Here is an 11,340-nt window from a genome sequence, read left to right on the forward strand (position 1 = left end):
ATGGGATAAGGCGTGAGAATGGATGACGATAAGAAGAAGGGAAAAAAGTGAGAAGAGAGATGAACATTATGGTGATGATATGAAGGGGTATGTACAATGATGTCAAGGGTGAGATATTAGGAAAATGATGGAAGAAGATAAGTTATGGAGAAAGGGAAGGAGAAACCCAGGAAGTGTTGATTGATATCAAAGTCCAGAAAGCAGCTGTAGTCGTTCTTTTGTCGTTATCATTAGAGAATCACCCTTTTCCCATAAATAAAATTCACATTAATTCTCAAGCAAAAGTTCCAAACAAATAGGGTCCTAGCCATTTTAAAGGAAAAGAAAACATGCAGTTACAAAGCAAATAAACCGTGGTCAGTTTAAGAGAAAGAGGTAGAGAGATTGGTGGTTTACGTGGAGAAAGTCGTGGGAGAAAGATGAGGGACAGAGGTTATGAGAAAATTCATTTTGGAAGTTATAAGGAAGAGAAAAAGAAACAAAACTAGGGAGGGAAGAGAGTAGTGGAATAGAGAAGAATAGTGGGTGGTTAAGAGGATGAGAAAGCAGATAGAAACAAAGAGAATAGGTGGAGAAGAAAAATTAAAGAAAATGGCTGAGGTAGGAGAGAGAAAAAATAACATGTGTGAGAGAGAGGAGATAAGTAAAAGAAAGGAATGAGTGAGGAGAGAGAGAAAATAACATGATAGAGAGAGGAGAAAAGTCAAAGAAAGTGTTGAGTCAGGAGAGAGAAAAAAAAGGGGAGAAGATGGGAAACTTGTGCCACAAGTCTCTCCCATCTTGTGGCACAAGTTTCCCATCTTCCCTTTTTTCTCTCACTCGCGCCACCGCCCACGCCCGCCCATTCAGCGCCCACGCCTCGCCCACACGCCCTTTTGCCCCTGCACTCTGCACGCTGTGCTGCCTCACCCGCGCTTTGCATGCCATCGCCCGCATCCATCGCACCCGGCATGTTGTTGGCGCTGCTGCCCACACATTTCCACATTGTGACCGCCATAGCTGCCAGCTCACCATGCCTCTGCTATCGCAGCCGCCGCCGTCGATGCTGCTGCCGTTGCCCCCTCTGCCGCTGACACCAAGGTCGCACGTGTGGCTCTGCCCACCACCCATGTCCCCAATGGGCCTCACCAATGGGCTGTGTCTAATCCTGGTACACTCACACCTCTCCCTATTTACGCATTTTTTATTTCCTTAAGTGCCTCCTAAGCATTTATCCACTACTAGGGTTAGGTTAGCAGTAGATAGAATTAACACTTGAGGGATAATATTTCTATCGGCACGTCCTTGGTTGGATGCATTGAGTGTCTGCGCACTAACGATACTAGTCTTGCTCCCACCGTCAGTCTTCAACCCGATGTTTGGGCCACTGGTAGCCTAGTGACATACCCGGGACCCTCTTACTTTTGTTTATTGGTCACCGGTGTTATCGACATCCTGTTTGTGCTGCTCATTGATTTTGCATGTTCATCTGCATCATCATCCTTGCATTACAGCCGCCAAGTGACGCTGGGGTCGTTCGATCCCGACCCGTCGTTCCACATCATGATGTCTACTTAATAATGGTCAGACTACCAAGTGGAGCAATGAGAGACCACTTTCAATGGAAACCTTATTCGTTGGAACATCATGTATTTGAAGTTTGACATTGAACTTTTAACATTGACGGAGACCAGCCGGATCAAGATCGGACTGAGATCAAGGCTGGATCAAACTTCAGGTCTAGCTCTAGGTTTTTGCTAAATCCAGTCCGCGAATGGGCGATGACCTTCCCTACCTGCATATATGCTCTTCCTGAATTGAAAAGAAAAGTGTTCTGAATTTGACTCAATTCTCTTCCAATTATCATCTGTACACCCATAACATCGAATATCATATTTTCTCTTTACGACTCATGAGCTTGCTTCTTCGTGTGGATCAAAGTTAAGCATAAATTTTAGATTCGATGTGCTTCAAGTTTCTTGACAGAAATAGGGTCTTTTACAAAATGGCGTCCAGAGGAAGCGGCTCTATCTCTCTGGCGGTTATTCGGACGTGTGAAGCGTGTTGGACCACACGTAGGTGGGAATCTAAGTTTGAGATAGCTTGACAGGCACTGGTAAGAGGCTACTGAAGCCCGCCCTCAGACTCTGGCGTTGTGCACTTGTAATGAATCTCTTCTCATTGGACCACCCCACGCAAAGTGGTTGCTCTTTTATCTGACACTAAGAACACGACACTAAAGAGTATCGATCGATATTGAAGATAAGACGGAAAGAGAGACATAGATAGAGAGAGACAGAGTGACAGAGAGACAGAGACAGAGACAGCTACAAAAGAATAGAGAGAGAGAGAGAGAGTTCGTGTCTTTTAGGGCGGGCTGAAAGGGAGGCTGGTCGACCTCAGTGGGCGCTGGAAATAATAAACAAAGTATTGCCGAGAGGGCAGCAGTGAAATCGTCCCCCGAGAAAGATGGGCTGGTCGGCAGGTCGCTATCACCATAACAGCGGGGCCTCCACTCTTTAAAACTCCATTTCCGTCGCTCTCATTCTCGACAAAATTCTCTTATCGCTTCAGCCACACTCTCTATTTTCACCCACCCTTGTTGTTAATTTTTTTGATACTCTCTCTCATTTATCTTTTCCTTTTCTCTCTTTTATTAGGTCCCCTTCGTCTGTTCTACCTCCCTTTTAGAATTTACATCACTTCCACTTTCGATTATCCCCTCAGTCACGATCTCTGACCGCTTTTCTCACCGGTCGTAGCTCTCTCTATCTCTTCCTGTCTTTCTCTCTCTCCCTCACTCTCCATCCCTTCATATCACTCTCTCTTTGTCTCTCTCTCCCTCTTTCTTTATCATTTCCTCTATCTCTCTCTATTGATTTCCCTCTTTCTCTATCCCTCTCTATTTCTCTCTCTTTATCTCCTCTCTCTATCCTTTTCTATCTCTCTCTCTTTATCTCCTTTCTCTATTCCTTACTATCCCTCAGGTTCTCTCTTTCTCCCCCCCCCCTCTCTCTCTCTCTCTCTCCCTCTATCTATCTATCTCTCTCTCTCTTGTTCTCTCCCTCTTTCCGAATCGATTCATGTCTTTCTTTGTCTCTCTCCGTCTTTCGCTATATGTTCCTGTGTTTCTCTCTCTCCCTCCCTCTTTCTCAATATCTTCCTGTCTTTCTCTCTGTCCCTGTCTCTCTCCCTCTCTCTCTATCTATTCACGTCTTTCTCGCTGTCTCTCTCTCTGTCCCATTTTCTCTTTCTCTTCTCAGCCTGCCTCTCTCTCTGTCCCACTTTCTCCTTCTCTTTCTCTTCTCTGCCTGTCTTTCTCCCTCTCACTCTCACTCTCTCTCTCCCTATTTCTCTATCCCTTCATTTCTCCCTCTCTCTCTCTCTCTCTCTCTCTCTCTCTCTCTCTCTCTCTCTCTCTCTCTCTCTCTCTCTCTCTCTCTCTCTCTCTCCCTCTCTCTCTCTCTCTCTCTCTCTCTCTCTCTCTCTCTCTCTCTCTCTCTCTCTCTCTCTCTCTCTCTCTCTCTCTCTCTCTCTCTCTCTCTCTCTCTCTCTCTCTCTCTCTCTCTCTCTCTCTCTCTCTCTCTCTCTCTCTCTCTCTCTCTCTCTCTCTCTCTCTCTCTCGCTCTCTCTCTCGCTCTCTCTCTCTCTCTCTCTCTCTCTCTCTCTCTCTCTCTCTCTCTCTCTCTCTCTCTCTCTCTCTCTCTCTCTCTCTCTCTCTCTCTCTCTCACGAGCTCTCTACTACTCTCCCAACGTTATTTACATCTTCCGTTATCCTTCTTCCCACCACTCTTTCGATATACACCTAATCTCTGCGACAACCAACCACTACCCTCTTTCTTCCTCTCTCTTAACCTAAAGCATATAAATCCAGAAGTACATAGGATGGAGAATACGCCGACCCGCAACACGACGCAACAACGATAAATTGTTGGGCAACTTTGCAGTCCATATGCTCTACCGCTGGCAACTTGGCATTATCATGCGTCTCTGGATAACGCCATGGAGTCTGAGGGAATCGTCTACACAGAAAACCTAGTTGCAACCCACAGCGTCACCGTACCAGCATTTCATTTAGTCCTGAGTAGCTACAAATGCACTTTGGTTGAGGCTGACAAAAAGATAACGCCATTCACGTCGGTATCTCACTTCTTCTTCTGTGCGTCACTCAGTTTGCCAATTCTCTTTATATATGTAACTGTCTTTCTCTATATATGTCAATCACTCTGTAAATATATGTTTATAAAAATAACTATCTCTATCTATGTCTATTGTTTGTCTCTCTGTATATATATCTCTATAAATAGAACTATCTCCAACTATGTCTAATGACTATCTCTCTGTATATATATATATATTTCTATAAATAGAACTATCTACAACTATGTCTAATGTTTATCTCTCTGTATATATATATGTTTCGATCTATGTCTATCTCTCTGTATATATAAACAGAAATCGATCGATATGTATTGTATATATAGAGATAGAAACTTATAGAGATATATATAGAGAGAGATTGACATATAGAGATATATATCTCTGTATCGAGAGAGTGACATATATATGTGTGTGTGTGTATCATTCTCGATATATCTCTTTATGTCACTCTATATATCTCAATAAGTTTCTATCTCTATATTTACAATGCATATCTGTCTATGTCTCTCTCTCTCACTCTCTCTCTCTCCCTCTCTTTCCCTCTCACTTCCTCCCTCTCTCTCCCTCTCACTACCTCCCTCTCTCTCCCCCCTTTCTCCCTCTCTCTATCTCTCTCTCTCTCTCTCCCCCTCTCTCTCTCTCTCTCTCTCTCTCTCTCTCTCTCTCTCTCTCTCTCTCTCTCTCTCTCTCTCTCTCTCTCTCTCTCTCTCTCTCTCTCTCTCTCTCTCTCTCTCTCTCTCTCTCTCTCTCTCTCTCTCTCTCTATGTATATACATATATATATATATATATATATATATATATATCGATCTATCTCTATCTGTCTACTTCCTACACAGATGCTTCTGCCATTTCAACACGAAAAAGTCTTGAAATCCCTGTCACTGGCTCAGAGTCCAGATTCATCACCAATCAGAAGTTGAAGCCCCGGTTTAGAAATGGAGAAGATCCATTGGTAAGAAGACACCATGCAAATCTACACCTGTCTAGGAAAATAAGAAAGAGGAAATTTTGAGTAACTGTTGCCAGTTGTGCCCACTGCCCAGGCTACATCATTCATTACCCTCCAAGAGAAATGAGAAAAAAAAGGAATCTTTTCGATGACTAAGTCGCCACAAATAGTTCATACTGCACAAATTGTTATAGTTTCATGTTCTGAGAAACCGTTAAATAAGGGTTTCGCTAGACCCGGAGAGATTTAGAGATGCCCATATTATTCTGAAAGAGTTCCATTTTTGCTCAGAAGTTTCGGAATCAACATGTTAATGGATTCCTTGAGTCTTGGAAGCCGCTCCTAAAGAAATAGTCTCGTCGACCTTTTCCTTCTTGTTGTTCTCCATATTTAGCCCGAAGTTGATGGTTGGGAAGTGTGCCCACTGAAAAAGAACAGAAGCACTGTGCTTTCAGAATAAAATAAAAAGCCTCAGCATGACAGTTACTGCCAGAAAAAATATTTTCTTTTTGGGTTTTTAGCTGTGCATAATTTGGAACCATAAGTAAAAGAAAATCTGTCACTTCGGATTTCCCTTTCAGATTATTGTACTTAAAAGAAATAAGCCTCAAATTCGTAGTAATACAAGTGTCAATCTTCTAAACCCAGTCAAGATTATTTCATGGAGCGGATGCATGTACTTTTTCTTAACAGATTATTGAGAAATAAATTAATGACACTCACAGAAAATAAAGTCGTGTCTCTAATAGCTTGTAAACGCACTGGCTAATAATAATACATGGAAATCAATCAACGTTGTCTTATAAATAATTTTCAATCGTGTAAAGGGAAACGAACCCCCAAATTTGAACTATCATACTTTCGAAAGAATGAAAGAACTAAAAAAACGTTTGTTGCGCCATAATGTGGTTTCCATGCTCTGAATGAAAGAACCAAATTTTATATGCTTACAGCTGTAAAACTAGTGCCAACAACACTTAATCTAGACTAAAATAATGAAACATGCGACATGCTCGAGACCACCTAGATGACCTTTGGAGACTTTTGCGAAGAGATGAATCTTACTTCGTGATTTATTTTCTTTTTGAGGTTCATTTGTCAAAACGAAACAGTTGGCAAAATTGTTGAGATTACTTCAACCATGTAGTCCTTACTAGGGGAAACTTTAGGGCCTAAAACAAAAAAGGGATATCATAAATTCATAATCTTGTCGTTGAGGTTTCATCACTGGTGATAGATCTAGATCATAAAACAAGTGAATCGAAGCTGCTGTGATAAATAACTATCATGAAAACCTAAAATTAGTCCAATATATATATATTTATATTTGACGGGAACGCAGAATGGTAGCAAAGAAGTCAAATTATGAACCCAGATAAAAAATTACGAGAGGTTAAGATTATGAGGGAAGTGAAAAAATCAGGTGTCATTAGATTTGAAGCTAGGGGTTTCAAGTAAACGTACTGATGGATTGAAGAAAAGGAGGATGTCTCTACAACCTGTTTTATGGTAATAAACACTACAAAACAGCATGGTGTTCCTTTAAGAATTATACATCTATTTTTGGTTCTAGTCACAAGTTCATTTTATTTTATCAGTAAATGGAGAAGTAAAATTGGTTTGTTTTCTCATTAAATGGAGAAGTAAAACCCAATCAAATGAATAAAAAAAATGCGAAAAACACAAGGTAAAGAATAACTAAATCCAAAATTTGTTATTTTAACCCATCTCTTAAAACCTGAAAACTCATATCTTCTGCACAACATTGAAGGAAAAAATATACAGACTCATGGATTTGGCGTCTCTTACGTTCTTTGCTGCTGCGCTGAAAGCCTCTCTATGGCTAATATCCGGGTTCATCGACTTTATCCTTTGAATTTCTTCTCTGAAATGAGTACAAAAACGTGAACAATCACATAAATTATACAATAGAAGTTCCTCTTAAATATACTTCGGACGGTTAACTGAAAAAAAAATCGGAAGAATTGTCCCCGTTGTCATGATAAACTTACTTTATAAACCTATTATAAGCGGAGGGTACACGTTGCCTCTTCTCAGGAGCTACATTCAAGAACAACAATATCAGAGGAAATGAAGCTACAGTTTATACTTCTGAAAAAAACGAATAGAAAATCGTACGATGAGCGGGCAAGTCAGAGCTTCGATCGTTCTCGGTGAAACTTATTGCCGGCGTCCTCTCACCCTTTGAAGAAGACGATCCGTTCAGGAAGCCAAGTCCCGGGTACCTAAGCCTGTGACTCTGTAAAATATGAAGAAAGGAAACACATAACAAGATTATTTAAGAGGGCATCAAGGATTTTGCCATTGTTTTTCCCTGGCTTCCCCGGATTATCTCCAGGTTGGGGATCTATCCTAAAATCCCAAGCAACAATATGTATAAAACCATAACCCTTCTCGCGTCTAGGATCTCTCTCTTTATATATATAAAGAAAGAGAGAAAGGTTAAGGGATAGAAAGAGACAAAGAGATAGATAGATAGATTGATTGATAATAGATTGATTCATAGATAGATATATAAGTAGAGAGAGAGAGAGGGAGAGAGAACCTGAATATCCTGGAGCGGGAAAGCTTGAAGCATTCCTCCTAAGCTAACGGACAGAAGACTGGCACAATGCCCACATCTGACCGTGATGACGTTCATCATGGTGAAGGGGACGCTTACCTGACAGAAACAGAGGTGAATAGCAATCAATATGCACAAAGAGAAAAAGAGATATATCGGAGATAGAGAGAGAAATGAGTCAGGAAGCTCGAAATAGGAACAAAATAGGAAACCCTTAAACAGAAACCTAAGAAGAGAAAGAACTATCTAGCCTATAAAGACGTATCTTGCTTCATGTAAACAAACAAGTACAAGTTTCGAAATTCAGGAAATCATCGGGAGATTCAGGGGAAGCACAGAAAAGGGAGAAAGATGATAAAGATACTTTCATCTCTCGGATTACTGTGTAACAGGAAACGGACATAAATATGCTCACACACGTGTATTGCCACTAATTTATGGAAATACTGACACTAATGAGAGAGTTTTTAAAGACCATGAATTTTTAAAAACTGTCTGACAACTGCGAGTACTCTGATTTCACGAAAGGATCGTCAGATCTATAAACATCATGCAACAGAACTTCTTTTAGACTCTACACCTTCTGAATCAAAAACGCGTCTCGTGCTAAGAAATCAGCTAACCAACAGTAAAGTCCAGAAGTCCTCAATGGTCGCTCAGGGCTTGAGCTATCTGAAATAATCAAACGATTCTGCATTTTGTCCAATCCAATCAGATCCTTTGGTTTGACCTAAATTCTTCATCACGCAAGCATTTCAAAAGTCCAAACAAATTTATCGGACGAACCAAAGTCTCTGCGAAAGATAAAGTGAGGATAGAGCGAGAGTTTCTATTATTTGCAGGTTGCACCCTGCGTGAAATGGCGAAAGATATACGAGTCTTTGAGAAGATGAATTAAGCCCTTTACGGAGGTCGTTTGAATGCTATTTGTTCTTGAGCACGAGGCCGTATCAAAATTAAGAAAGTTGATTCGTACAGAGCATATAGAACAACCTAGGGCACTGAATTTACGAGGAAGTGACAGAAGAAAAGGAGATAAGGGCAAAACGGACGATGGGTATTCATCAAAAGATGATAAAAGAAGAGTACCGCGAGGACTGTGTTGCAGATGTTGCAGTGAACATAGCATACTTTCTCGCCTGGAGCTTCGAAAGACATTTCCGTTGTGGGGAGTTCTCTCTGAATCTACGGCGAATTACTATCCAAAAGAGCTGTAGAGAGAAAAAAGGGTTACCCAAGCTCCTGCTCCATACAAACACAATTATACGCGAAAATAGTTCACTCGCGGTTGTAGATGAATTAGAACAATATGCGCGAGAATTGCAGACGATATGCGTAGCCTGGGGGGGCGCTACTGGTCTACGGCAGCTTTTTATTAGCTTTCGTTTTCCGTCTTTTGCGTTATTTCTCAGTCTTGTAATAGCAGCTGGTGAAGGCAGTCTAATCTAGTGGATGGAACAAATTTGTCTTCTATTTCTTTATCCTTTCTTCACCGCAATGCAAGAAAACTTACCAACCCTGCAAAATAAACTTAGTGTTAGTTTCTTGTTCTCCGTCAGGTCACGTCGTCGAAGCAACTCGTAGTAAACGATAAATGAGCGGCCAGGTGGCTGAGCAATCATGGTCAAAGAGGAATTTTTTAGCAAAAGTCAAGTATCAGCGTCCATGACAAACCCAGCGAGGATAATCCCAAGTTTTCTTGGTAATAGTCCTCCTCAGAGCGTTAACTCTGCAGCGGAAATAGACGCATGCTTGTGCTTCCTCTCTCCCTCCGTTTCCATCTACATCACAATCGGTCCGCGTAGATCTTTTCATTTGTCTTCTCTTTCTCTCACTTAAAGAGAGATCAAGTGAAAGCGTTTTCTTAATGTATGAGGGCAAGACGCCACATGGCTTGGATGGGAACGTCGTGCGAGGGATACAACTACGGAGATTGATAAAGAAAGACAGAGCTTGGGAGACAGACAGACAGATAGATAAACAAGTACACAAGGATAAAGCCGTAAAAATATGGAGAGAGAGAGAGAGAGACAGAGAGACAGAGAAGAAGAAAAAAAAAGAAAGAGAGGGAGAGAGAAGAAGAAGAAGAGAAATAGAGAGAGAGAGAGAATAATAAGAAGGGAGAGAGAGAGAGAGAGAGAAGAAGAAGACGAAGAAGAAGATGATGACCGAAAATAGAGAGAGAGAGGAGGAGAAGAAGAAGGGAGAGAGAGAGAGAAGAAGAAGAAGAAGAAGAAGAAGAAGAAGAAGAAGAAGGGAGACAGAGAGAAGAAAGGAGAGAGAGAGAAGAAGAAGAAGAGGAAGAAGAAGAAGGGAGAAAGAGAGAAGAAAGGAGAGAGAGAAGAAGAAGAAGAAGGGAGACAGAGAGAAGAAAGGAGAGAGAGAGAAGAAGAAGAAGAGGAAGAAGAAGAAGGGAGACAGAGAGAAGAAAGGAGAGAGAGAGAAGAAGAAGAAGGGAGACAGAGAGAAGAAAGGAGAGAGAGAAGAAGAAGAAGAAGGGAGACAGAGAGAGAAGAAAGGGGAGAGAGAGAGAAAAGAAGAAGAAGAAGGGAGACAGAGAGAGAAGAAAGGGGAGAGAGAGAGAGAGAGAAGAAGAAGAAGAAGGGAGACAGAGAGAGAAGAAAGGAGAGAGAGAGAGAGAAGAAGAAGAAGAAGAAGGGAGAGAGAGAGAGAGGGAGAGAAGAAGGAAGAGAGAGAGAGGGAGAGAAGAAGGAAGAGAGAGAGAGAGGGAGAGAAGAAGGGAGAGAGAGAGAGAGGGAGAGGGAGAGAAGAAGGGGGAGAGAGAGAGAGAGAGAGGGAGAGAGAGTCAGAGAGAGAAGAAGGGAGAGAGCGCTAGGTGCAAGGATTGAGGTCTACATAAATGCCGCAGGAGAGGTTGTAGAAGAGGGCCTACAGGGGGTTGGGAACGTCGGCATCGCCCAGGAAAAAAAAGTGATTAGCTAATTGATTACTGTGAACGCCAAGGACTCGGCGCTGTCAGTGAATTGAATTCAGTCACTCATATCTGTCCCGAGTAATCACTAAATACACAGTTCGTCGAATAACATAATACAGTAATCTTAAAAGACAATTTCATTCGCTCATCCTCCTTTCAATCTGTTCAAACCGTCCCTCCCTGTTCTTTTTTTCTCATCGCACAGTAATTTTCGTCTGTTTCGTACGATGAATAATTACTTTTCGTTACTGGCTTGATGTCATTAAGTATAGTCCACGGATATGCCTGCAGATTGACCTTTCATGTCGATGACACATGAACATAAAAGAAGTTGTTATGGAGGACGTTGACCTAATATCATTGAGAGTATCTCCAAATTTGCGAGAGAAGTTAAATGGCCGTGGATGGGGATAAAGTGGGTGGGTCAACGCGTATCAATCTCAATCCAGCATGCCTGTAATAAATACAATTTCGCTGGCCGCCATGGATCACATGTCTGCTCTTTAATATTTTTCATAGAACGGAAATAAACTTACAAAACTGGAAGGCCCACAAGTACTCTGGAGATTTATTTCCGATTGGAGTTGGGCCCAGCTGAATATGCTTCAGCTTTGACCCTCGTAAATTTTAGTCATCATCAGTATGACAAATTATCAGTTGTACATGGATGCAAATGTAAATGACCTTCTGCTCCATGTATTCAGGTGTTAACAAGATAGTAGTAGATGT

The 11,340-nt window shown here is 41.6% G+C and overlaps 1 protein-coding gene and 1 long non-coding RNA gene across 2 annotated transcripts; one reads left to right on the plus strand and one right to left on the minus strand.

Annotated features, from left to right (window-relative positions):
• Window positions 1–794: 794 nt before the first annotated feature.
• LOC144712458 (uncharacterized) lies at window positions 795–2,235 on the plus strand. The gene is made up of 2 exons (XR_013583798.1): window positions 795–1,150; window positions 1,955–2,235. It is a non-coding gene; the product is annotated as an uncharacterized LOC144712458 (long non-coding RNA).
• Window positions 2,236–5,216: 2,981 nt separating this feature from the next.
• Window positions 5,217–9,028, minus strand: LOC144712232 (protein YABBY 2-like). Its single transcript, XM_078586446.1, has 6 exons — window positions 8,766–9,028; window positions 7,659–7,775; window positions 7,232–7,352; window positions 7,105–7,153; window positions 6,902–6,977; window positions 5,217–5,516 (listed from the first exon to the last, which is right to left on the minus strand). Exons 1-6 carry the CDS (start codon window positions 8,832–8,834, stop codon window positions 5,403–5,405), a joined length of 546 nt encoding a protein of 181 aa, XP_078442572.1. The 5' UTR covers window positions 8,835–9,028; the 3' UTR covers window positions 5,217–5,402.
• Between the last annotated feature and the right edge of the window lie 2,312 nt (window positions 9,029–11,340).

Source organism: Wolffia australiana, chromosome 14 (assembly GCF_029677425.1).
Source record: "Wolffia australiana isolate 7733 chromosome 14, ASM2967742v1".
In the NCBI taxonomy this organism is placed as follows: Eukaryota; Viridiplantae; Streptophyta; class Magnoliopsida; order Alismatales; family Araceae; genus Wolffia; species Wolffia australiana.

Coding starts and splice junctions, on each gene's coding strand:
- LOC144712232 (XM_078586446.1), bottom strand. CDS start 8,834: ATGTCTTTCGAAGCTCCAGGCGAGAAAGTATGCTATGTTCACTGCAAC. Junction 7,776..8,765: donor TCTGCAACACAGTCCTCGCG/GTACTCTTCTTT, acceptor TGTTTCTGTCAG/GTAAGCGTCCCCTTCACCAT. Junction 5,517..6,901: donor TCAGCGCAGCAGCAAAGAAC/GTAAGAGACGCC, acceptor GTTCTTTTTCAG/TGGGCACACTTCCCAACCAT.